The 27,189-nt window shown below is 37.2% G+C and overlaps 4 protein-coding genes across 4 annotated transcripts; all 4 read left to right on the top strand.

Moving 5' to 3' along the window:
- The first annotated feature begins 119 nt into the window (after positions 1 to 119).
- LOC136854909 (uncharacterized) lies at positions 120 to 25,807 on the top strand. Its single transcript, XM_067131439.1, has 3 exons — positions 120 to 277; positions 1,050 to 1,417; positions 25,461 to 25,807. Exons 2-3 carry the CDS (start codon positions 1,051 to 1,053, stop codon positions 25,664 to 25,666), a joined length of 573 nt encoding a protein of 190 aa, XP_066987540.1. The 5' UTR covers positions 120 to 277; position 1,050; the 3' UTR covers positions 25,667 to 25,807.
- On the top strand, positions 4,427 to 5,663 carry LOC136854908 (elastin-like). Its single transcript, XM_067131438.1, has 2 exons — positions 4,427 to 4,590; positions 4,973 to 5,663. Exons 1-2 carry the CDS (start codon positions 4,442 to 4,444, stop codon positions 5,520 to 5,522), a joined length of 699 nt encoding a protein of 232 aa, XP_066987539.1. The 5' UTR covers positions 4,427 to 4,441; the 3' UTR covers positions 5,523 to 5,663.
- On the top strand, positions 8,688 to 9,892 carry LOC136855183 (elastin-like). Its single transcript, XM_067132096.1, has 2 exons — positions 8,688 to 8,836; positions 9,217 to 9,892. Exons 1-2 carry the CDS (start codon positions 8,688 to 8,690, stop codon positions 9,749 to 9,751), a joined length of 684 nt encoding a protein of 227 aa, XP_066988197.1. The 3' UTR covers positions 9,752 to 9,892.
- Positions 12,856 to 14,022, top strand: LOC136854913 (holotricin-3-like). The gene is made up of 3 exons (XM_067131443.1): positions 12,856 to 13,019; positions 13,380 to 13,591; positions 13,719 to 14,022. The coding sequence occupies exons 1-3, from the start codon at positions 12,871 to 12,873 to the stop codon at positions 13,874 to 13,876; spliced, it is 519 nt and encodes a 172-aa protein (XP_066987544.1). The 5' UTR covers positions 12,856 to 12,870; the 3' UTR covers positions 13,877 to 14,022.
- Positions 25,808 to 27,189: the final 1,382 nt, after the last annotated feature.

Here is a 27,189-nt window from a genome sequence, read left to right as displayed (position 1 = left end):
ATCGCAGAAATAAATTGCCTGTTTCAACGTATCGGGAATTACAAACCGAAGGCTATTGGACAAAAGGACTTGGAGGTAATGAGTCTCTGGTCCCCGGTTAACTGTCAAAATGCCATTTTTCTTGGAAGAATGACAACAGTGAAAGCTCAAACCAGTCAGTAACCTCAGATGTTTATCGTGAGATCAACGTTTGTATATAAGGCGACTCCTTCTGCGATCTCTCGTCAGTCTCACCAGCAGCCACAGACGCCTATTGCTTGGTTAGCGCATTCAACAGGTAAGAGACAGAAGATTTAAACTAGTGGTTCCCAAACATTTTTTGGCCATGCCCCACCTAATCATTTTTTTGGCATCCTGATGCCCGCTGTGGTGGTATACAATTCTTATTATTCAAAAAGTGAACTCCTCTTCACGTGGAGGGAGCCTAAAAGGCAATGAACTTGTTTTAAATATTCTCGAATTGCCCCCCTTAAAAATCAAATAAACCATATGCCCCACCTTGGGAACTACTGATTTAAACATAAGGTTTGACATCTGTCATGACTTGATTAGTAGTATTTTATGGTATGGGATTTCGTGGTCTGAAAATTAGTAAAATCTTTTCAACGCAGTTGGATGAGGAGCCAGTTCTTACATTTGCATCTGCATTGTGAACTACTTTGTCTGAACAGAAGATCTCTTGCTTTGAAAAAATAAAGCTTTAGATATAAACAACGTATATATATGTATATATATACACATACACACACACACACACACACACACACACACATATATATATATATATATATATATATATATATATATATATATATATATATATATATATATATATTTGATTTTGTATACAAAGGCTTAAAATTTTAATTCTGCAGGATTCAAAACGTAATTTCGCTTGAAAACATTACTTTAACTTTTAAAACACTTCTTCAGTTCGAGATTGTCATATATGAACTAACAAGCTTCGAAAACAACCTCAGAACAATTCTTGAAGAACCTTAAAACCCACAATTACTCAGAAATAATGTTGAAAAACTTTATGTTTCCAGAATGATCGGACAATCAACTCTTCTCGTGGCAGTCGCCTTTTGCGTCCTTGCAACGGCTCTTCCAGGAAGGCCTTATGGAGGCGCTGGAGTAGGAGGTGGCTTGGGTGTTGGAGGTGTTGGAGGACTTGGAGGTGTTGGAGGACTTGGAGGTGTTGGAGGTGGACATCTTGGAGGTGTTGGGGGACTTGGAGGTGCTGGAGGACTTGGAGGTGTTGGAGGACTTGGAGGTGTTGGAGGTGGACATCTTGGAGGTGTTGGAGGACTTGGAGGTGCTGGAGGACTTGGAGGTGTTGGAGGTGGACATCCTGTAGGTTTTGGAGGTGCTGGAGTAGGAGGAGGACACCTTGGTGGACTTAATGGCCTCGGAGGTGGATTTTGGTGGTGGCCTGGAGGTGGAGCTGGGCGTTGGGAGGAGGTTCCTTCAACCCAGCTCACTTCCCAGACCTCGTTCCAGGATTCCCATTCCACCAATCCCACCCAGGCCAAGGATTCGGTGGCTGCAAATACTGGTGCCGCAGCACTTTCCAGAACAACTACTACTGCTGCACAAGGTCCACTTATGCTGGATAAGATGCTGGAATGTCAGCAGATGTGATAAACTTAGATATAAGATTAGATATAAATGATCTAAATTATCAGAGATGAAAAATCTTCAAACAAATTCTCTGTTACGTTTTTCCAATGGAAATAAAATAAAATCATTATTCCTATACTTCTCGTTTTCATAATTTTACCTCGGTGTTTTCCTTATAGAAGTGTTTCATTTTTTCTGTTTCAGAAAACCCATTTCAATAATGATAAAAAAACATAAGAAACATGAAGGGCATTAAACACTGATTTGAAAATCAGATATTCATTATGAGGAAGTGGAAGGTGTTATGGTCCCAATTCAACTGAATTCAAAGCAGGGTAGAATTATTTTCTTGTAACATCTTCTTCTCTTTTAACGTGCTTTTTTCCCATTTTTGTATGATACAATAAATTTCCTTAATTTTGAAAAGACTGCAGTTTCTCAGTCATTTCTGTGTAGTTGTTAGATTAAGCAAGCTCTCTCTGTTAGCACGTGCTCTTGCCTTCAAAAGCAGCCTGTAAAATCATTTCCGTTCCTGCCTGCCTTGTGCTTTAAAATTTGAAAATATCAGCAAAGGTTCTAAGTTACATGCACAAGCATAACGAATAATTGTCCTACCAGAGAAAGGCAATGAAAATCTGCTGAATAAGAGGAAAGGTTATCGACTTGATAAGCAAGCTAACCTAGAATATAAGTGAAAAAATATCCTAAATGAGGCAAAAATGAGATAAGATAGAGCAGAATTATTATAAATAACAAATAACGATATTCTGAGGTTGGATACAGTCTTATGAATGCTGAGATATTCTAGCTGAGAATCTATCTTCCTTTCAGATTATTCAAGGACAGTATAGTATGACAAGCAGACCAAGTCAGTTTAAATGAGATTTTTATCACTCCATCATCATGCCAGCTGTCTTGAAGCACAGTGCTATGGCAAGAGGATTCATGATAAAATTTAAGCACTGAAATGATAAAATACTCAACTTGTCTAGAGGGTAAAAATCTTATATAAGAATATAAAACGAATCCCAACCGATATACTGACTTAGATTGTGGTGCCATATGGATATCTGGTTTTTAAAGCCAAACCTTCTTCTCCTTTCCCGCTGTTGGGTGCTGGTGATGCTATTTGAGATCTAAAAAGTTAAGGTATATCAGTGACAACATCACGAACAGATGAAGGCCTGGATTTGTTCAAAGTAACTTTAGCACAACCATAAAAGAGTAAAAAGTCATTAAAAAGCTTTAGTGCCAGAGGAGTTATTCTTCTGTCGCCTATGACTTTTTCGTGTCACCTATGATTTTCTTGTGTCACCTATAACTAAGTTGATATTAGCCTCTTCAACTGCTCTGACCAAGATGTCATCAATGACAATAATCTGATTTCATATGATTTATGGAAATTTGGCTATAAAGCCAAGCTAGAGGCGGGCCATTTCAGCCATTCACTGCTTTAAACAATGAGAAGGAGTTGGATAGCAAGAATGGATAGCAAGAATAGATAGCAGGGATGGAGGTAAAGGAAAGCTAAAAAGTGGGTGCAGCAAGGAGCTGGAGGGATTCTGCAAACAGCCTTTAGTAATGCATACAGTGCAATACGTGAGGTACACTGACAACATTAGCCACCTACGGAGAATCATGGTAGTCGGAATGGCACCATTATGATAGCTGGAATAACTGCTAATCCAGAAAACCAATAAGAGCCATGAAAATTGGTACAAGCCTTCAAACTACTGTCATTTGACATGGAAACAAGAATGACAACTTCCAGTATGGTACAGTCACGCAACTGGAGAACTGAAATATGAAAACTCTTACTGTGGACTGACATCTTCCACAGTAGGCCAGGTTTTCACAGACATTTGATTTCAAAAGTTGAACCTCTGTGCCTCGAAAACTCCAAAATCTGAAAGAGTGAAACTATCAGAGGACAATATACCAGAGAATAGGTAACGTTCTAGTCAATGATCTGAGAGAATGAGAGAGGAAGGCGCATCTAGACACGCAGTTCACTGACTGCCTAGTCCCATATTATATAGAAATATTAGTCTAAATAAGTTCACTTGACTTTCCCTTCGCAGTTCAGATTAGTAAACCTCTCAGACATGAACACTCTGTAGTATACAGTTACTGACCAAAACAGGAAATACTGGTGAACAAGAAGTCTGGGTTCATTGAAGGTTAAATGGATTTCACCTGAGTGGGGCTTCAAATATTGCAATTGTCATTTAAAAGTGTAGGAAGGGATATTATGGAAAATATCAATCCCTAGTTGACTATTTGTGAAACGCTTTTGATTCAAAGCAAACAAACATGTATATATATACATACATATGTACACACAAATGAATACATATCTAGAAATCTATCTATAAATGAACGCTATTGTAACTTCGATGCTGTTTTGATGTAAATTTTCCTCCTGCGAGAAACTACGAACTGCGCCAATAAAGAAAATTATGAAAATAATATAGCTATTCAATACTCTAGGTTGACTCAAAAAACCATCATAGTTTTCCTAAAGTGCCTGAGAAAAAATATTGCGCAGAAACCTCCGCAAACTCGTTTTTTCGGGAGGGAAATCCTGAAATGGAGTTCCCTCGTGTCGTAACACTCCCTTCAAGAAGAAGGCGAAGCCCGTGAGTTTCTGGTTAGCCATTTTTCCCTCTTCAACGTTGATTTTTTACTCGTCTAGATCAGTTATTAATTATGTTTTTCTTATATATTATACACAGAAAAATTGAAGTAAAGATTTGAGTCATCATCATCCTTCAATCCTTTGTTACCTGACGAAGGTGAAATCATTTTTCCCGGAAAAATGGCATCTTGCGGGAAACCGGCCGCCAGCCACTCAGACGTTTGCTCGAGACCAACGTTTGAATATAAAGAGGCGTCGTCTGCTCTCTGGCCATCAGACCTAGACCTTCAGACGCCTCAGCCTCATCTGGTGTTCAGGACTTACAGCAGGTGAGATAAACAAAACTCTTTTAAAAAGTTTAAAGTTTTAAAACTTGAGTAAGATTTGTACCTTGACTTACTATTTTTCATGATGCACATACGACAAATTAGTATTGAATTGCTTGAAGACTGTATATGCTTGATTGTTGTGGTCATTCAAAGTAGAAATTATAGGCTCATAGGCATAACAAGGACAATATCTCTTCCTGAAATATCTTTTCTGAACTCTTAAGTAGTAACCGTATTAAATGCAGCCTAGACCAAATCAAAGATACGTAAATTTGCCCTTGTTCTAACGATTACAAATACCTCAAACTCTTGTTAACACATAAACAAATCTGTAACATCATGATGTGTAATGGAGTAAAAAAATAAACTTTCTGTTTTCCAGAATGATTGGACAATCAACTCTTCTCGTGGCAGTCGCCTTTTGTGCCCTTGCAACGGCTCTTCCAGGAAGGCCTTATGGAGGCGCTGGAGTAGGAGGTGGCTTGGGAGGTGTTGGAGGTGTTGGAGGACTTGGAGGTGTTGGAGGACTTGGAGGTGTTGGAGGACTTGGAGGTGTTGGAGGTGGACATCTTGGAGGTGTTGGAGGACTTGGAGGCGTTGGAGGACTTGGAGGTGTTGGAGGTGGACATCCTGGAGCTTTTGGAGGTGCTGGAGTAGGAGGAGGACACCTTGGTGGACTTAGTAGTGGTGGCCTTGGAGGTGGAGCTTTGGGTGGTGGCCTTGGAGGTGGAGCTTTGGGTGGTGGACTTGGAGGTGGAGCTTTGGGTGTTGGAGGAGGCTCCTTCAACCCAGCTCACTTCCCAGACCTCGTTCCAGGATTCCCATTCCACCAGTCCCACCCAGGCCAAGGATTCGGTGGCTGCAAATACTGGTGCCGCAGCACTTTCCAGAACAACTACTACTGCTGCACAAGGTCCACCTATGCTGGATAAGATGCTGGAATGTCAGCAGATGTGATAAGCTTGGATATAAGATTAGACATAAATGATCTAAATTATCAGAGATGAAAAAACTTGGAATAAATTCTCTGTTACGTTTTTTCCAATGGAAATAAAATAAAATCATTATTCATATACTTCTCGTTTTCATAATTTTACCTCAATGTTTTCATTGTAGAAGTGTTTCATTTAATCTGTTTCAGAAAACCCATTTTAATAATGATGAAAAAATAAGAAACATGAAATCAATCAAACACTGAATCAAAAATTAGATATTCATAATGAGTAAGTGAAATGTGTTACTTGGTCCCAATTCAATTGCATTCAAAGCATGATAGAAGGATTTTCTTGCAACGAAATATAAATTCCTTTACTTTTGAAAAAATTTAGTTTCTCAAAGTCATTTTTATGTAGCTGTTAGATTAAGCAAGCTCTCTGTTAGCACGGGCTCTTGCCTTCAAAAGCAGCCTGTAAAGTCATTTCTGTTCCTGCCTGCCTTGTGCTTTGAAATTTGAAAATATCAGCGAAGGTTCTAAGTTACATGCACAAGCATAACGAATAATTTTCCTGCCAGAGAAAGACAATGAAATTCTGCTTTATTATTATTATTATTATTATTATTATTATTATTATTATTATTATTATTATTATTATTATTATTATTATTATTATTATTATTATTATTATTATTGAATAAGGGGAAAGGTTATCGACTTGATAAGCAAGCTAACCTAGAGTATATGTAAAAATATTCTAAATAGGGCAAAACATGAGATAAGAGCAGAAATTCTTATATATAACAAATGACGATATTATGAGGTTTGTCACAGTCTTATAAATTTGAGATATTCTTTTGTATGGTTAAAGAAAATTCAGAATTTCTAGTTGGACAATCTGCCTTACTTTCAGATTATTTTTGGGGGCAGTATAGTATGATAAGCAGAGCAAGTCAATTTAAACGATATTTTTATTACTCCATGATTATGCCAGTTGTCTTGTTGCACAGTGACATGACATGAGGATTAATGATAATTTAATCACTGAAATTATAAAATAACCCAACTTGTTCTGAGGGCAAAAATCTTATCTAAGAATGTAGAATGAACCCACATCTGATATACTGAATTAGATTGTGCTGCGATGTGGATATCTGGGATTAATTGCCAAACCTACTCCTTTCCTGCTGTCAGGTGCTGGCGATGCAATTTTGGACCTAACAAGTTAGGGTATATCAGTGACAACATCACGAACAGATGAAGACCAGGATTTGTCAAAGTGATTCGAGCACAAGCATAAAGGGGTAAAAAGCTTTAGTGCCAGATGGCCAGCCCTATGAGAGCTGAAAGTCAGCTCAGTGGTCTGGTTAAACTACTTTAATAATAATAATAATAATAATAATAATAATAATAATAATAATAATAATAATAATAATAATAATAATAATAATAATAATAATAATAATAATAATTTAGTGCCAGATGAGTTATCCTTGTGTCACCTATGACTTTCCTGTGTCACCAATGATTTTCTTGTATCACCTGTGATGAAGTTGATATTAGCATCTTCGACTGCTCTGGCCAAGATGTCATCAATGGCAATGATTTGATTTCATACGGAAATTCGGCTATAAAGCCTACCGAGAGGGGGTGGGGGGCGGGTGCACAATTTCGGCAATTCAGGGCTTTAGACAATGAAAAGAAGGAGTTGGACAGAAAGACTTAATAAAGGAAGTAGAATGGAGGTAAAGGAAAAGGCTCAAATTTAATTGAATTAAAGGGTCGAAAGGACGCTGCAAACGGCCTTTAAGAATGCATACAATGTACCACCTGAAGTACACTGACAGCATTAGCCACCTACGGAGAACCATGGTAGTAGGAATGGCACCATTATGATAGCTGGAAGAACTGCAAATCCAGAAAGTCCATAAGATCCATGAAAACTGGTACAAGCCCTCAAACAAGAATGATTTGACACAGAAACAAGGGGACAACTTCCATTATTGTACAGAGCCTTTCAACTGGAGACCAGAAATATGACAACTCTTACTGTGTACTGTCATCTTCCACAGAGGGCCAGGTTTTCACAGACAATTTATTTCAAAAGTTGTGACTCTGTGCCTCGAAAGCTACAGAATCTGAAAGACTGAAACTATCAGAGGACAGTATACCAGAGAATAGGTAACGCTCTAGTCAATGAACAGAGAGAATGAGAGAGGAAGACGCATCTAGACAAGCAGTTCACTGACTGCCTAGTCCCACGTTACATAGAAATATTAGTCTAAATAAGTTCACTTGACTTTCCCTTCGCAGTTCAAGTTAGTAAATCTTTAAGACATGAAAACTCTGCAGTATACAGTTACTGACCAAGCCAGGAAATACTGATGAACAAGAAGTATGGGTTCATTAAAGGTTAAATGGATTTCACCTCAGTGGGGCTTCAAATATTGCAATTGTCATTGAAAAGTGCAGGAAGGGAAATTATGGAAAATATCAATCCTTAGTTGACTATTTGTGAAACACTTTTGATTCAAAGCAAACAAACATATATATATATATATATATATATATATATATATATATATATATATATATATACATATATATATATATATATATATATATATATATATATATATATATATATATATATATATATATATATATATACAGACATATGTACACAAAAATGTAAACATATCTGGAAATCTATCTATAAATGAACACTATTGTAACTTCGATGCTGTTTTGATGTATATTTTCCTCCTGCGAGAAACTACGAACTGCAACAATATAGAAAATTATCAAAATAATATAATTATTCAATACTCTAGATTGACTCAAAAAACTATCATAGTTTTCCTAAAGTGCCTGAGAAAAAATATTACGCAGAAACCTCCGCAAACTCGTTATTTCGGGAGGGAAATCCTGAAATGGAGTTCCCTCATGTCGTAACGCTCCCTTCAAGAAGAAGGCTAAAGCCCGTGAGTTTCTGGTTAGCCATTTTTCCCTCTTCAACGCTGATTTTTTACTCGTCTAGATCAGTTATTAATTATGTTTTTCTTATATATTATACACAGAAAAAATGAAGTAAAGATTTGAGTCATCATCATCCTTCAATCCTTTGTTACCTGACGAAGGTGAAATCATTTTTCCCGGAAAAATGGCATCTTGCGGGAAACCGGCTGCCAGCCACTCAGACGTTTGCTGGAGACCAACGTTTGAATATAAAGAGACGTCGTCTGCTCTCTGGCCATCAGACCTAGACCTTCAGACGCCTCAGCCTCATCTGGTGTTCAGGACTTACAGCAGGTGAGATAAACAAAATTCTTTTAAAAACTTTAGTTTTAAAACTTGAGTAAGATTTGTACCTTGACTTACTATTTTTCATGATGCACATACAACAAATTAGTATTGAATTGCTTGAAGATTCTATATGCTTGATTGTTGTTGTTATTCAAAGTAGAAATTATAGGCTCATAGGCATAACAAGGACAATATCTCTTCCTGAAATATCTTTTCTGAACTCTTTTTTAGTAACCGTATTAAATGCAGCCTAGACCAAATCAAAGATACGTAAATTTGCCCTTGTTCTAACGATTACAAATACCTGAAACTCTTGTCAACACATAAACAAATCTGTAACATCATGATGTGTAATGGAGTAAAAAAATAAACTTTCTGTCTTCCAGAATGATTGGACAATCAACTCTTCTCGTGGCAGTCGCCTTTTGTGCCCTTGCAACGGCTCTTCCAGGAAGGCCTTATGGAGGCGCTGGAGTAGGAGGTGGCTTGGGAGGTGTTGGAGGTGTTGGAGGACTTGGAGGTGTTGGAGGACTTGGAGGTGTTGGAGGTGTTGGAGGACTTGGAGGTGTTGGAGGACTTGGAGGTGTTGGAGGACTTGGAGGTGTTGGAGGTGGACATCTTGGAGGATTTGGAGGTGCTGGAGTAGGAGGAGGACACCTTGGTGGACTTAGTAGTGGTGGCCTTGGAGGTGGAGCTTTGGGTGGTGGCCTTGGAGGTGGAGCTTTGGGTGGTGGACTTGGAGGTGGAGCTTTGGGTGTTGGAGGAGGCTCCTTCAACCCAGCTCACTTCCCAGACCTCGTTCCAGGATTCCCATTCCACCAATCCCACCCAGGCCAAGGATTCGGTGGCTGCAAATACTGGTGCCGCAGCACTTTCCAGAACAACTACTACTGCTGCACAAGGTCCACCTATGCTGGATAAGATGCTGGAATGTCAGCAGATGTGATAAGCTTGGATATAAGATTAGACATAAATGATCTAAATTATCAGAGATGAAAAAACTTGGAATAAATTCTCTGTTACGTTTTTTCCAATGGAAATAAAATAAAATCATTATTCATATACTTCTCGTTTTCATAATTTTACCTGAATGTTTTCCTTGTAGAAGTGTTTCATTTAATCTGTTTCAGAAAACCCATTTTAATAATGATGGAAAAATAAGAAACATGAAATCAATCAAACACTGAATCAAAAATTAGATATTCATAATGAGTAAGTGAAATGTGTTACTTGGTCCCAATTCAATTGCATTCAAAGCATGATAGAAGGATTTTCTTGCAACAAAATATAAATTCCTTTACTTTTGAAAAAATGTAGTTTCTCAAAGTCATTTTTATGTAGCTGTTAGATTAAGCAAGCTCTCTCTGTGTTAGCACGGGCTCTTGCCTTCAAAAGCAGCCTGTAAAGTCATTTCTGTTCCTACCTGCCTCGTGCTTTGAAATTTGAAAATATCAGCGAGGGTTCTAAGTTACATGCACAAGCAGAACGAATAATTGTACTGCCAGGGAAAGACAATGAAATTCTGCTTTATTATTATTATTATTATTATTATTATTATTATTATTATTATTATTATTATTATTATTATTATTATTATTATTATTATTATTGAATAAGGGGAAAGGTTATCGACTTGATAAGCAAGCTAACCTAGAGTATATGTAAAAAATATTCTAAATAGGGCAAACATGAGATAAGAGCAGAAATTCTTATATATAACAAATGACGATATTATGAGGTTTGTCACAGTCTTATAAATTCTGAGATATTCTTTTGTATGGTTAAAGAAAATTCAGAATTTCTAGTTGGACAATCTGCCTTACTTTCAGATTATTCTTGGGGACAGTATAGTATGATAAGCAGAGCAAGTCTTTTTTAACGATATTTTGATTATTCCTTGATTATGCCAGGTGTTTTGTTGCACAATGACATGACATGAGGATTAATGATAATTTAATCATTGAAATTATAAAATAACCCAACTTGTTCTGAGGGCAAAAATCTTATCTAAGAATGCAGAATGAACCCACATCTGATATACTGAATTAGATTGTGCTGCAATATGGATATCTGGGATTAATTGCAAAACCTTCTTCTCCTTTCCTGCTGTCAGGTGCTGGTGATGCAATTTTGGATCTAACAAGTTAGGGTATATCAGTGACAACATCACGAACAGATGAAGACCAGGATTTGTCAAAGTGATTCTAGCACAAGCATAAAGGGGTAAAAAGCTTTAGTGCCAGATGGCCAGTTCCTATGAGAGCTGAAAGTCAGCTCAGTGGTCTGGTTAAACTACTTTAATAATAATAATAATAATAATAATAATAATAATAATAATAATAATAATAATAATAATAATAATAATAATAATAATAATAATAATAATAATAATAATAATAATAATAATAATAATAATAATAATAATAATAATAATAATAATAATAATAATAATAATTTAGTGCCAGATGAGTTATCCTTTTGTCACCTATGACTTTCCTGTGTCACCAATGATTTTCTTGTATCACCTGTGAGGAAGTTGATATTAGCATCTTCAACTGCTCTGACCAAGATGTCATCAATGGCAATGATTTGATTTCATACGGAAATTCGGCTATAAAGCCTACCGAGAGGGGAGGGGGGCGGTGCACAATTTCGGCAATTCAGGGCTTTAGACAATGAAAAGAAGGAGTTGGACAGAAAGACTTAATAAAGGAAGTAGAATGGAGGTAAAGAAAAAGGATAAAAATTGATTGACTTAAGGGGCCGAAAGGACGCTGCAAACGGCCTTTAAGAATGCATACAATGTACCACGAGGTACACTGACAGCATTAGCCACCTACGGAGAACCATGGTAGTAGGAATGGCACCATGGCACCATTATGATAGCTGGAAGAACTGCACAAATCCAGAAAACCCATAAGATCCATGAAAATTGGTACAAGCCTTCAAACAAGAATGATTTGACACAGAAAGAAGGGGACAACTTCCATTATTGTACAGAGTCTCTCACCTGGAGACCAGAAATATGACAACTCTTACTGTGGACTGACATCTTCCACAGAGAGGCCAGGTTTCTGAGACATTTTATTTCAAAAGTTGTGCCTCTGTGCCTCGAAAACTTCAAAATCTGAAAGACTGAAACTATCAGAGGACAATATACAAGAGAATAGGTAACGTTCTAGTCAATGAACAAAGAGAATGAGAGAGGAAGACGCATCTAGACACGCAGTTCACTGACTGCCTACTCCCACGTTATATAGAAATATTAGTCTAAATAAGTTCACTTGACTTTCCTTTCACAGTTCAGATTCGCAATTCTTTAAGCCATGAAAGCTCTCTTATATACAGTTACTGACCAAAACGGGAAATACTGATGAACAAGAAGTTTGAGTTCATAAAAGGTTAAATGAATTTCACCTCAGTGAGGTTCCAAATATTGCAATTGTCATTTAAAAGTGTGGGAAGGGAAATTATGGAAAATATTAATCCCTGATTCACTGTTTGTGAATCATTTTTTATTCAAAACAAAGACGCATTTACATATATATACACATATGTACCCACAAATGTATATATATCTAGAAATTTATCGATAAATTGAACACTATTGTAACTTCGATGCTGTTTTGATGTATATTTCCTCCTGCGAGAAACTACGAACTGCACCAGTAACAAAAAATAATCAAAATAATATAACTATTCAGCCCTCTTGGGTGACTCAAAAAACCATCATAGTTTTCCTATGATGTCTGAGAAAAAATATTACGCAAAAACCTCCGCAAACACGTTTTTTCAAGAGGGAAATCCTGGAAGTGAGTTCCCTCGTGTCGTAACATTCGCCTGAAGAAGAAGGCGAAAGCCCTTGAGTTGCTGGTTAGCCATTTTCTCTCTCGTCAACACTGAATTTTTACTCGCCAGATCAGTTATTAATTATGCTCTTCTTACATATTATACACCGAAGAAATGAAGCCAAGATTTGAGAGTCATCATCCTTCGATCCTTTTTTACCTGACGAAGGTGAAATCATTTTTCCTGGAAGAATGGCATCCTGGGGGAAACCGGCCACCAGCCACTCAGACGTTTACGGGAGACCAACGTTTGTATATAAAGACGCGTCGTCTGCTCTCTGGACATCAGACCTAGACCTACAGACGCCTCAGCCTCATCTGGTGTTCAGGATTTCCAGCAGGTGAGATAAACAAAAGTCTTTTGAAAAGTTTGAAGTTTTAGAACTTGAGTAAGATTTGTACCTTAACCTAGTATTTTTCATGATACACATGGGCCAATGAGTAATGACTTGCTTGAAGATTGTATATGCTTGATTATTTTAGTCTTTCAAAGTAGAACTTTCAGGCCTATAGGCCTAACAAGCACTAGGACTCTGCACTGAAATATCTTTTCTGAACTCACTCTAGGACATATCAAAGATACTTAAATTTATCCTTGTTCTAATGATTACAAATACCTCAAACTCTTGTCAACACATATTGAACAAATCTGTAACATCATGATGTGGAATGAAGTAAAAAAAACGCTCTCTCTTTTCCAGAATGATTGGACAATCAACTCTTCTCGTGGCAGTCGCCATTTGTGCCCTTGCAACGGCCCTTCCAGGAAGGCCTTATGGAGGCGCTGGAGTAGGAGGTGGCTTGGGAGGTGTTGGAGGTGTTGGAGGACTTGGAGGTGTTGGAGGACTTGGAGGTGTTGGAGGACTTGGAGGTGTTGGAGGACTTGGAGGTGTTGGAGGTGGACATCCTGGAGGTGTTGGAGTAGGTAGGGAGGAGGACACCTTGGTGGACTTAGTGGTGGTCCTTGGAGGTGGGAGCTTTGGGTGGTGGCCTTGGAGGTGGAGCTTTGGGTGGACTTGGAGGTGGAGCTTTGGGTGGAGGAGGCTCCTTCAACCCAGCCCACTTCCCAGACCTCGTTCCAGGATTCCCATTCCACCAATCCCACCCAGGCCAAGGATTCGGTGGCTGCAAATACTGGTGCCGCAGCTCTTTCCAGAACAACTACTACTGCTGCACAAGGTCCACCTATGCTGGATAAGACGCTGCATGAATGTCAGCAGATGTGATAAGCTTAGACATAAGATCACATATAAATGATCTAAATTATCAGAGATGAAAAATCTTGGAACAAATTTTCTGTTGCGTTTTTTCCAATGGAAATGAAATAAAATTAGTATTCCTATACTTCTCGTTTTCATAATTTTACCTCAATGTTTTCCTTTTAGAAGTGTTTCCATTAATCTGTTTCAGAAAACCCATTTAATAATTATGAAAAACATAAGAAACATGAAGGATCATTAAACACTGAATCAAAAATTCAGATATTCATTATGAGTAAGTGAAAGATGTTACTGGTCCCAATTCAATTGCATTCAAAGCATGATAGAATGATTTTCTTGCAACAAAATATAAATTCCTTATCTTTGAAAAAACTGTAGTTTCTCAAAGTCATTTCTATGTAGTTGTTAGAACGTGCTCTTGCCTTCAAAAGCAGCCTATAAAGTTCTTTCTGTTCCTGCCTGCCTTTTGCGTAGAAATTTGAAAATACAACCAGCAAAGGTTCCAAGTTACAGCAAACGCATAGCGAATAAGTATCCTACCACCGAAAGGCAATGATATTCTACTTTATTATTATTATTATTATTATTATTATTATTATTATTATTATTTATTATTATTATTATTATTATTATTATGGAATAAGGTGAAAGGTTATCGAATTGATAAGCAAGCTAACCTAGAATATATGTAAAAAATATCCTAAATAGGACAAAAAAGAGATAAGATAGAGCAGAAATTGTTATAAATAACAAGTAGCGATATTCTGACGTTGGATACAGTCCTAAAAATTCTGACGTATTCTTTTGTATGGTTAAGGAAAACTCAAAAGTTCTAGTTGACTATCTGTCTTACTTTCACATTATTCAGGGGATAGTAAAGTATGATAAACAGATCAAGTCAGTTTAAATGGTATTTTGATTACTCCATGATTATCCCAGTTGTCTTGTTGCACAGTTTTATGACATGAGGGTTAATGATAATTTAAGCACTAAAATGATAAAATAACTCATCTTGTTCAGAGGGTAAAAATCCTATATAAGAATGGAGAATGAACCCACAACTGACCTACTGAATTAGATTATGGTGCTATAAAGATATCTGGGATTAATGCCAAACTTTCTTCTCCTTTCCTGCAGTTAGGTGCTGGTGATGCTATTTGAGATCTAACGAGTTAGGGTACATCAGTGACAACATCATGAAGGCCTGGATTTGTCAAAGTGATTCTAGCACAAGCATAAAGGGGCAAATGGCCAGCTATGAGGCTGAAAGTCAGCTCAGTGGTCTGTTAAACTACTTGTAATAATACCTAAAATTTTCTTGTAATCACCTAATAAACTAAGATGATATTAACATCTTCGTCACCTACTGACTCCTCACCTGATATTAGCATCAACTGCTCGATGATTTGATTTCAATGGCAATGATTTGATTTCGGAAATTCGGCTATAAAGCCTACCGGAGGAGGGGGGGGTGCACAATTTCGGCAATTCAGGGCTTTAGACAATGAAAAGAAAGGAGTTGGACAGAAAGAATGGATAATAATAGGAAGCAGAATGGAGGTAAAGGAAAAGGCTAAAATTGGGTGAATTAAGGGGCCGAAAGGATTCTGCAAACAGTCTTTAAGAATGCATACAGTGCAACACGTGAGATACACTGACAACATTAGCCCCTTACGGAGAATCATGGTAGTAGGAATGGCACCATGCAAATCCAGAAAGGCCATAAGATCCATGAAAATTGGCACAAGCCTTCAAACACGTGAGATTCGACACAGAAACAAGAGAGACAGCTTCCAGTACTGTACAGAGTCTTTCAACTGGAGACCAGAAATATGAAAACTCTCACTGTAGACTGACTGACACCTTCCACTGTGGGCCAGGTTTTCACAGACATTTTATTTCAAAAGTTGTACCTCTGTGCCTCGAAAGCTGCAAAATCTGAAGGACTTAAACTATCAAAGGACAATGTATCAAAGAATAGGTAACCATTAATGCAAGAATAGATAACGTTCTAGTCAATGAACAGAGAGAATGAGAGAGGAAGACGCATCTAGACACGCAGTTCACTGACTGCCTTGTCCCATTAGTAAAGATTATAGTCTAAATAAGTTCATCTGACTTTCCCTTCACAGTTCAGTTTAGTAAATCTTTAAGCCATGAAAGCTTTGCAGTATACAGTTACTGACCAAGCCAGAAAATACTGGTGAAACAGATGCCTGGGTTCATTAAAGGTTAAGTATATTTCACCTCATTGGGGTTTCAAATATTGCAATTGTCATTTAAAAGTGTAGGAAGGGAAATTATGGAAGATATCAATCCCTAGTTGACTATTTGTGAAACACCTTTGATTCAAAACAAGCAAACATGTATATATATACATACAAATGTGAATATATCTAGAAATGTAAATATATCTAGAAATTTATCTATAAATGAACACTGTTGTAACTTCGATGCTGTTTTGATGTATATTTTCCTCCTGAGAGAAACTACGAACTGCAACAGTAACAAAAACAATCAAAATAACATAATCATTCAACCCTCTTGTGTGACTCAAAAAACCATCACAGTTTTCCTGTAATGCCTGAGAAAAAATATTACGCAAAAAACCTCCGCAAACTCGTTATTTCAGGAGGGAAATCCTGAAATAGAGTTCCCTCGTGTCGTAACGCTCGCATCAAGAAGAAGGTGAAAGCCCGTGAGTTTCTGGTTAGCCATTTATTCCTTCGTCAACGTTGAGTTTTTACTCGTCTATATTAGTTATTAATAATGCTTTTCTTATACACTATACACCGAAGAAATGAAGTCAAGATTTGAGAGTCATCATCCTTCAATCCTTTGTTACCTGTCGAAGGTGAAATCATTTTTCCTGGAAAAATGGCATCCAGGGGAATCCGGCCGCCAGCCACTCAGACGTTTACGGGAGACCAACGTTTGTATATAAAGAGGCGTCGTCTGCTCTCTGGCCATCAGACCTAGACCTACAGACGCCTCAGCCTCATCTGGTGTTCAGGACTTACAGCAGGTGAGATAAACAAAACTCTATTAAAAAGTTTAAAGTTTTAAAACTTGAGTAAGATTTGTACCTTAACTTAGTATTTTTCATGATGCACATATGGCAAATTAGAATATTGGAATTGCTTGAAGACGGTATATGCTTGATTATTTTAGTCTTCAAAGTAGAAATTTTAGGCCTATAGGCATAACAAGCACTATACTCTGCACTGAAATATCTTTTCTGAACTCAGTCTAGACATATCAAAGATACCTAAATTCGTCCTTGTTCTAACGATTACAAATACCTCAAACTCTTGTTAACACATAAAGAAAAATCTGTAACATCATGATGTGCAATGAAGTAAAAAAAACGATTCTGTTTTCCAGAATGATTGGACAATCAACTCTTCTCGTGGCAGTCGCCATTTGTGCCCTTGCAACGGCCCTTCCAGGAAGGCCTTATGGAGGCGCTGGAGCAGGCTTGGGAGGTGTTGGAGGTGTTGGGAGGTGTTGGAGGACTTGGAGGTGTTGGAGGAGGACTTGGAGGTGTTGGAGGACTTGGAGGCGTTGGAGGACTTGGAGGTGTTGGAGGACTTGGAGGTGTTGGAGTAGGAGGTGGACACCTTGGTGGACTTAGTGGTGGTCTCGGAGGTGGAGCTTTGGGTGGTGGCCTTGGAGGTGGAGCTTTGGGTGTGGACTTGGAGGAGGGAGCTTTGGGTGTTGGAGGAGGCCCAGCCCACTTCCCAGACCTCGTTCCAGGATTCCCATTCCACCAATCCCACCCAGGCCAAGGATTCGGTGGCTGCAAATACTGGTGCCGCAGCTCTTACCAGAACAACTACTACTGCTGCACAAGGTCCACCTATGCTGGATAAGACGCTGGAATGTCAGCAGATGTGATAAGCTTAGATATAAGATTACATATAAATGATCTAAATTATCAGAGATGAAAAATCTTGGAATAAATTCCCCATTACTTTTTTTTCCATTGGAAATGAAATAAATTTATTATTTCTATATTTCTCGTTTTCGTAATTTTACCTCAATGTATTCCTTTTAGCAGTGTTTCTATTAACCTGTTTCAGAAAACCCATTATAATGATTAAAAAAAAAAAAGATAAGAAACATGGAGGACATTAAACACTGAATTAAATTCAGATATTCATTATGAGAAAGTGAAAGGTGTTTCTGATCCCAATTCAATTGCATTCAAAGCATGGTAGAATGATTTTCTTCCCACAAAATATAAACTTCCTTATTTTTGAAAAGACTGCAGTTTCACAAAGTCATTTCTATGTAGTTGTTAGCACGTGCTCTTGCCTTCAAAAGCAGCCTGGAAAGTTGTTTCTGTTGCTCCCTGCCTTGAAATTTGAAAATGCTATAAGCAAAGGTTCTAAGTTACATGCACAAGCATAATGAATAATTGTACTACCACCGAAAGGCAATGAAATTCTGCTTCATTATTATTATTATTATTATTATTATTATTATTATTATTATTATTATTATTATTATTATTATTATTATTATTTGAAGAATCAGCGAAAAGGTTATTCGACTTGAAAAGCAAGCCCCATTAATTTTGGGTAACAAGGCCAATATGAAAAAATATTCTAAATAGGACAAAAGAACATAAGAAAGCAGTGTTCATTATAAATAAAAAATAACAATATTATGGGGTTTGTCATGGTCTTAAAAAAAAGATTCTTTTATAAAAAAGAAAAATAGAATTTCTAGTTGGACAGTCTGTCCTACTTTCAAATTATTCTTGGGGACAGTCATATATTATGACAAGCAAACCAAGTCAGTTTAAATGGCATTTTTATTTCTCTCAAAGTAAGCCAGTTGTCTTGAAGCACAGTGCTATGGCATAAGGATTAATAACAATTTAAACACTGAGCTGAAAAGATAACTCATCTTGTTCAGAGGGCGAAAATCTTACAAATAAACCACATCTGATAAAACTGAATTAGATTGTGGTGCGGCATAAAGGATATCTGGGATTTAATGCCAAACCCCTTCTCCTTTCCTGCTGTTAGGTGCTGGTGATGCTATTTTGGATCTAACAAGTTAGGGTATGTCAGTGACAACATCACGAACAGATGAAGGCCTGGATTTGTTCAAAGTGCTTCTAGTACAACCATAAAGGGGTAAACAAAAGTCATTAAAAAGCTTCAAAGCCAGAGGAGATATTCTTGGGTCACTTAAGAATGAGCTGATATAATAATAATCAAATGGTCATGATTAAATTTGGTTTCATCTGATTTAATGGATGAGTTATCCTTGTGTCACCTATGACTAAAGCCTAACCTGTGACTGTTGATATTAGCATTTCAACTGCTCTTGACATGTCAGGGCAATGATTATTTCATACGGAAAATGAAAAGGAGTTGGATTTAGCCATTCAGCAGACAATGAATAGAAGAATAGACAGAACTTAATAGCAGGAATAGAATGTAAAGAAAAATGGATAAAAATAAGTTGAGCAAGGGGCCAAAGGACGCTGCAAACAACCTTTAGTAATGCATACAGTGCACCACGCGAGGTACACTGACAGCATTAACCACTTCTACGGAGAACCATGGTAGCAGGAATGGCACCATTATGATAGCTGGAAAACTGCAAATCCAGAAACCCATAAGATCCATGAAAACTGGTACAAGCCCTCAAACAAGAATGATTTGACACAGAAACAAGAGGACAACTTCCATTATTGTTACAGAGCTTTCAACTGGAGACCTGAAATATGAAAACTCTTACTGTGGACTGACATCTTCCACAGTGGGCTAGGTTTTCCCACAGACATTTTATTTCAAAAGTTGTAACTCTGTGCCTCAAAAAATGTCAAAATCTGAAAGACTGAAACTATCAAAGGACAATATACCAAGGAATAGGTAACCATTAATACAAGAATAGGTAACGTTCTAGTCAACGAACAGAGAGAATGAGAGAGGAAGACGCATCTAGACACGCAGTTCACTCACTTCCTAGTCCCATATTTAGATATATTAGTCTAAATAAGTTCATCTGACTTTCCCTTCACAGTTCAGATTAGCAATTCTTAAAGCCATGAAAGCTCTGTTATATACAGTTACTGACCAAAACAGGAAATACTGGTGAACAAGAAGTCTGAGTTCATTGAAGGTTAAATGAATTTCACCTCAGTGAGGTTTCAAATATTGCAATTGTCATTTAAAAGTGTGGGAAGGGAAGTTATCGAAAATATCAATCCCTAATTCACTGTTTGTGAAACATTTTATTCAAAACAAAGACAAACATTTATGTATATATATACACATATGTACACAAAAATGTATATATATCTAGAAATTTATCTATAAATGAACACTATTGTAACTTTTGATGCTGTTTTGATGTATATTTTCCTGTGAGAAACTAGTGCTGCACCAGTAAGAAAAAATAAGAAAATAACATAACTATTCAATACTCTAGAGTGACTCAAAAAACCATCATAGTTTTCCTATAATGCCTGAGAAAAAATATTACGCAAAAAAACTCCGCAAACTCGTTATTTCAGGAGGGAAATCCTGGAAGAGAGGTCCCTTGTGTCGTAACGCTTGGTCCAAGAAGAAGGCGAAAGCCCTTGAGTTTCTGGTTAGCCATTTATTCCCTCATCAACATTGAGTTTTTACTCGTCTATATTAGTTATTATTAATGCTTTTCTCATAAACTATAAACCGAAGAAATGAAGTACAGATTTGAGAGTCATCATCCTTCAATCATTTGTTACCTGACGAAGGTGAAATCATTTTTCCTGGAAAATGGCAACTTGGGGGAAACCAGGCGCCAGCCACTCAGACGTTTGCTGGAGACCAACGTTTGTATATAAAGACGCGTCGTCTGCTCTCTGGACATCAGACCTGAGACCTACAGACTCCTCAACCTCATCTAGTGTTCAGGACTTCCAGCAGGTGAGATAAACAAAACTATTTCAAAAGGTTTAAAGTTTTAAAACTTGATGAAGATACTGTACCTTAACTTAGTATTTTTCATGATGCACATGGGACAAACGAGTATTGAATTGCTTGAAGTTTGTATATGCTTGATTATTTTAGTCTTTCAAAGTAGAAATTTTAGGCCTATAGGCCTAACAAGCACTAGGGACTCTGCACTGAGATATCTTTTCTGAACTCAGTCTAGGACATATCAAAGATACCTAAATTTATCCTTGTTCTAACGATTACAAATACCTCAAACTTTTGTCAACACATTTTGAACAAATCTATAACATCATGATGTGGAATGAAGTAAAAAAAAACGATCTCTCTTTTCCAGAATGATTGGACAATCAACTCTTCTCGTGGCAGTCGCCATTTGTGCCTCTTTGCAACGGCCCTTCCAGGAAGGCCTTATGGAGGCGCTGGAGTAGGAGGTGGCTTGGGAGGTGTTGGAGGTGTTGGAGGACTTGGAGGTGTGGGAGGACTTGGAGGCGTTGGAGGACTTGGAGGTGTTGGAGGACTTGGTGGTGTTGGGTAGGAGGTGGACACCTTGGTGGACTTAGTGGTGGTCTTGGAGGTGGAGCTTTGGGTGGTGGCCTTGGAGGTGGAGCTTTGGGGTGTGGAGGTGGAGGAGGCTCCTTCAACCCAGCCCACTTCCCAGACCTCGTTCCAGGATTCCCATTCCACCAATCCCACCCAGGCCAAGGATTCGGTGGCTGCAAATACTGGTGCCGCAGCTCTTACCAGAACAACTACTACTGCTGCACAAGGTCCACCTATGCTGGATAAGACGCTGAAATGTCAGCAGATGTGATAAGCTTAGATATAAGATTAGACATAAATGATCTAAATTATCAGAGATGAAAATCTTGGAACAAATTTTCTGTTACTTTTTTTTCAATGGAAATGAAATAAAATTAGTATTCCTATACTTCTCGTTTTCATAATTTTACCTCAATGTTTTCCTTTTAGCAGTGTTTCCATTAATCTGTTTCAGAAAACCCATTATAATGATTAAAAAAACATAAGAAACATGAGGGACATTAAACACTGAATTAAATTCAGATATTCATTATGAGAAAGTGAAAGGTGTTTCTGATCCCAATTCAGTTGCATTCAAAGCATGGTAGAATGATTTTCTTGCCACAAAATATAAACTTCCTTATCTTTGAAAAAACTGTAGTTTCTCAAAGTCATTTCTATGTAGTTGTTAGATTACGTGCTCTGTTAGCCTTCAAAAGCAGTCTGTAAAGTTATTTCTTTCTATCCTGCCTTTGCTTTGAAATTTGAAAATATCAGCGAAGGTTCTAAATTACATGCACAACCATAACGAATAATTGTCCTACCAGGTACAGACAATATTCTTATTTATTATTATTATTATTATTATTCAGAAGATGAGCTTATTCATTTAGAACAAGCCCACCAAAGGGGCCATTGACTTGAAATTTAAGCTTAAAGAATATTATGGTGTTCATTTGAAAAATAAATGGAAGGGCATTAAAACAGAAAAGAAAGTCACCTATTAAAAAGGAAAATAATTGACAAATTAGTAAATGAATAGTTAAAATGTGAGTAAATTACTAAAATACAAAGAGAATTGTGTATTAGGTAGTTATCGACTTGATAAAACAAGCTAACCTAGAATATATGTAAAAATATCCTAAATAGGAGAAAAAGAGATAAGAAGGAGCAGAAATTGTTATAAATAACAAATAACGATATTCTGACGTTGGATACAGTCCTAAAAATTCTGACGTATTCTTTTGTATGATAAAAGAAAACTCAGAAATTCTAGTGGACAATCAATCTTACTTTCAGATTATTCTTGGGGGCAGTAAAGTATGATAAGCAGACCAAGTCAATTTAAATGTTGCTTTGATTCCTTCATGGTCATGCCAGTTGCCTTGAAGCACAGTGATGGGGCATGAGGGTTAATTATAATTTAAAACTAAACTGAAACAATAACGCATCTTGTTCAGTGGGTAAAAATCTTATATAAGAATGTAGAATAAAACCCACACTGACATACTGAATTAGATTGTGCTGCTATAAAGATATCTGGGGATTTAATGCCAAACCTTCTTCCCCTTTCCAGCTGTTAGATGCTGGTGATGTCATTTGAGATCTAACAAGTTAGGGTATATCAGTGACAACATCACGAAGGCCTGATTTGTCAAAGTGATTCTAGCACAACCATAACGGAGTAAACAAAGTCATTAAAAATTTTCCTTATTCTTGTGTCACCAAAACTGTCTTGTGTCACCTATGATTTTCCACCTATGACTTTCTTTGTGTCACCTATGACTTTCACCTTTTGACTTTCTTATGTCTGTCATCATGACCTATCTTCAATGACTTCTTTTTGTCACCTATGATTGATATTAGATTTCAACTGCTCTGACCAAGATTCATCAATGACATTGACCTGATTTCATAGATTTTATGGAAATTCCAAGCTAGAGGGGGCCATTTTAGCCATTCCCTGCTTTAGACAGTGAGAAGGAGTTGGATACCAAGAATGGATAGCAAGAATGGATAGCAAGAATAGATAGCAGGAATGGAGGCAAAGGAAAAGGCTAAAAAGTGGGTGCAGCAAGGAGCTGGAGGGATTCTGCAAACAGCCTTTAGTAATGCATACAGTGCAATACGTGAGGTACACTGACAACATTAGCCACCTACGGAGAATCATTGTAGTAGGAATGGCACCATTATGATAGCTGGAATAACTGCTAATCCAGAAAACCCATAAGATCCATGAAAATTGGTACAAGCCTTCAAACTACTGTCATTTGACATGGAAACAAGAATGACAACTTCCAGTATGGTACAGAGCTTTCAACTGGAGACCAGAAATATGAAAACTCTTACTGTGGACTGACATCTTCCACAGTGGGCCAGGTTTTCACAGACATTTTATTTCAAAAGTTGTGCCTCTGTGCCTCGAAAATGTCAAAATCTGAAAGACTGAAACTATCAGAGGACAAGATACCAGAGAATGGGTAACGCTTTAGTCAATGAACAGAGAGAATGAGAGTGGAAGACGCATCTTGACGCGCAGTTCACTGACTGCCTGGTCTCATAAGTAAAAATTATAATCTAAATAAGTTCACCTGACTTTCCCTTCACAGTTCAGATTAGTAAATCTTTAATCCATGAAAACTCTGTAATGTACAGTTACTAATCAAGCCAGGAAATACTGGTGAACAAGAAGTCTGGGTTCATTGAAGGTTAAATGGATTTCACCTCAGTGAGGTTTCAAATATTGCAATTGTCATTTAAAGTGTAAGAAGGGAAATTATGGAAAATATCAATCCTAATTCACTGTTTGTGAAACATTTTTTATTCAAAACACAAATACAAATTCTTATGTATATATATACATACATATGTATATCACAAATGTATATATATCTAGAAATCTATCTATAAATGAACACTATCGTAACTTTGATGCTGTTTTGATGTATATTTTCTCCTGTGAGAAACTAGTGCTGCACCAATAAGAAAAATAGTCAAAATAACAACTATTCAATACTCTAGAGTGACTCGAAAAACCATCATAGTTTTCCTATAATGCCTGAGAAAAAAATATTACGCAAAAACTCCTGCAAACTCGTTATTTCAGGAGGGAAATCCTGAAAGAGAGTTCCTTGTGTCAAACGTTTGGTCCAAGAAGGCGAAAGCCCTGAGTTTCTGGTTAGCCATTTATTCCCTCATCAACATTGAGTTTTTACTCGTCTATATTAGTTATTATTAATGCTTTCTCATAAACTATAAACCGAAGAAATGAAGTACAAGATTTGAGAGTCATCATCCTTCAATCATTTGTTACCTGACGAAGGTGAAATCATTTTTCCTGGAAAATGGCAACTTGCGGGAAACCAGGCCGCCAGCCGCTCAGACGTTTGCTGAGACCAACGTTTGTATATAAAGAGGCGTCGTCTGCTCTCTGGACATCAGACCTAGACCTACAGACTCCTCAGCCTCATCTAGTGTTCAGGACTTACAGCAGGTGAGATAAACAAAACTATTTTAAAAGGTTTAAAGTTTTAAAACTTGATGAAGATTTTCCTTTAACTTACTATTTTCATGATGCACATACGACAAACGAATATTGAATTGCTTGAAGTTTGTATATGCTGATTATTTTAGTCTTTCAAAGTAGAAATTTTAGGCCTATAGGCCTAACAAGCACTAGGACTCTGCACTGAAATATCTTTTCTGAACTCAGTCTAGGACATATCAAAGATACCTAAATTCGTCCTTGTTCTAACAATTACAAATACCTCAAACTCTTGTTAACACATCTTGATCAAATCCGTAACATCATGATGTGCACTGAAGTAAGAAAAAAAACGATCTCTCTTTTCCAGAATGATTGGACAATCAACTCTTCTCGTGGCAGTCGCCATTTGTGCCCTTGCAACGGCCCTTCCAGGAAGGCCTTATGGAGGCGCTGGAGTAGGAGGTGGCTTGGGAGGTGTTGGAGGTGTTGGAGGACTTGGTGGGGAGGTGTTGGAGGACGTTGGAGGACTTGTTGGAGGACTTGGAGGTGTTGGAGTAGGAGGTGGACACCTTGGTGGACTTAGTGGTGGTCTTGGAGGTGGAGCTTTGGGTGGTGGCCTTGGAGGTGGAGCTTTGGGTGTTGGAGGAGGCTCCTTCAACCCAGCCCACTTCCCAGACCTCGTTCCAGGATTCCCATTCCACCAATCCCACCCAGGCCAAGGATTCGGTGGCTGCAAATACTGGTGCCGCAGCTCTTACCAGAACAACTACTACTGCTGCACAAGGTCCACCTATGCTGGATAAGACGCTGGAATGTCAGCAGATGTGATAAGCTTAGATATAAGATTAGACATAAATGATCTAAACTATCAGAGATGAAAAATCTTGGAATAAATTCATCGTCACTTTTTTTCTAATGGAAATAAAATAAATTTATTGTTCCTATATCTCTCGTTTTCATAATTTTACCTAAATGTTTTCCTTATAGTAGTGTTTCCATTAATCTGTTTTAAGAAAACCCATTATAATGATTAAAAAAACATAAGAAACATGAAGGACATTAAACACTGAATCAAAAATCAGATATTCATTATGAGGAAGTGAAAGGTGTTACTGATCCCAATTCAAGTGCATTCAAAGCATGGTAGAATGATTTTCTTCCAACAAAATATAAATTTCCTTATTTTGAAAAAACTGCAGTTTCTCAAAGTCATTTCTATGTAGTTGTTAGATTAAGCAAGCTCTCTCTGTTAGCACGGGCTCTTGCCTTCAAAAGCAGCCTCTAAAGTTGTTTCTATTTCTATCGACCTTTGCTTTGAAATTTGAAAATATCAGCAAAGGTTCTAAGTTACATGCACAAGCATAACGAATAATTGTCCTACCACCGTAAGGCAATGACAATAAAATTCTTACCTTATTATTATTATTATTATTATTAGAAGATGAGCCCTATTCATTTAGAACAAGCCCACCAAAGGGCCATTGACTTGAAATTTAAGCTTCCAAAGAATATTATTATTTGAAAATAAAAATAAGAAGGCATGTGAAAACAGAAAAGAAAGTCCCTATTAAAAAGGAAAAAATAATTGACAAATTAGTAAATGAATAGTTAAAAATGTGAGTAAATTACCAAAGAGAACATTATTAGGTGTTATCGACTTGATAAACAAGCTAAAGTAAATGTAAAAATATCGTAAATAGGAGAAAAAGAGATAAGAAAGAGCAGAAATTATTATAAATAACAAAATAACGATATTCTGAGGTTAGATACAGTCTTATGAATTCTGAAATATTCTTCTGTATGATAAAAGAAACCTAGAAATTCTAATGGACAATCATCTTACTTTCAGATTATTCTTAGGGACAGTAAAGCAATAACAGACAAGTCAATTTAAATGTTGTTTTGATTCCTCCATGGTCAGCCAGTTGTCTTGAAGCACAGTGATAGGGCATGAGGGTTAATAACAATTTAAAACTAAAACTGAAACAATAACTCATCTTGTTCAGAGGGCAAAAATCTTATATAAGAATAAATAAACCACATCATAAAACTGAATTAGACTGTGCTGCCATATGGGTATCTGGGTTTTAATGCCAAACCTTCTTCCCCTTTCCAGCTGTTAGATGCTGGTGATGTCATTTGAGATCTAACAAGTTAGGGTATATCAGTGACAACATCATCAGATGAAGGCCTGGATTTGTCAAAGTGATTCTAGCACAACCATAACGGAGTAAACAAAGTCATTAAAAATCTTCAAAGCCAGAGGAGTTATTCTTGTGTCATAACTGTCTTGTGTCACCTGTGATTTTCTTGTCACCTATGACTT

This window comes from Macrobrachium rosenbergii, chromosome 30 (assembly GCF_040412425.1).
Source record: "Macrobrachium rosenbergii isolate ZJJX-2024 chromosome 30, ASM4041242v1, whole genome shotgun sequence".
In the NCBI taxonomy this organism is placed as follows: domain Eukaryota; kingdom Metazoa; phylum Arthropoda; class Malacostraca; order Decapoda; family Palaemonidae; genus Macrobrachium; species Macrobrachium rosenbergii.
The sequence above is the reverse complement of the archived record's forward strand: the minus strand, read 5'-3'. Positions and strand labels throughout refer to the sequence as shown.

What these genes read in the sequence shown, in the direction of transcription:
- LOC136854908 (XM_067131438.1), top strand. Translation starts at nt 4,442, where the DNA reads ATGGCATCTTGCGGGAAACCGGCCGCCAGCCACTCAGACGTTTGCTCG. An exon ending in GTGTTCAGGACTTACAGCAG is followed by an intron (nt 4,591 to 4,972) that starts GTGAGATAAACA and finishes TCTGTTTTCCAG; the next exon opens with AATGATTGGACAATCAACTC.
- LOC136854913 (XM_067131443.1), top strand. Translation starts at nt 12,871, where the DNA reads ATGGCATCCTGGGGGAAACCGGCCACCAGCCACTCAGACGTTTACGGG. An exon ending in GTGTTCAGGATTTCCAGCAG is followed by an intron (nt 13,020 to 13,379) that starts GTGAGATAAACA and finishes TCTCTTTTCCAG; the next exon opens with AATGATTGGACAATCAACTC. An exon ending in TGGAGGTGGACATCCTGGAG is followed by an intron (nt 13,592 to 13,718) that starts GTGTTGGAGTAG and finishes CTTTGGGTGGAG; the next exon opens with GAGGCTCCTTCAACCCAGCC.
- LOC136855183 (XM_067132096.1), top strand. Translation starts at nt 8,688, where the DNA reads ATGGCATCTTGCGGGAAACCGGCTGCCAGCCACTCAGACGTTTGCTGG. An exon ending in GTGTTCAGGACTTACAGCAG is followed by an intron (nt 8,837 to 9,216) that starts GTGAGATAAACA and finishes TCTGTCTTCCAG; the next exon opens with AATGATTGGACAATCAACTC.
- LOC136854909 (XM_067131439.1), top strand. Translation starts at nt 1,051, where the DNA reads ATGATCGGACAATCAACTCTTCTCGTGGCAGTCGCCTTTTGCGTCCTT. An exon ending in TGGACTTAATGGCCTCGGAG is followed by an intron (nt 1,418 to 25,460) that starts GTGGATTTTGGT and finishes GTGGTCTTGGAG; the next exon opens with GTGGAGCTTTGGGTGGTGGC.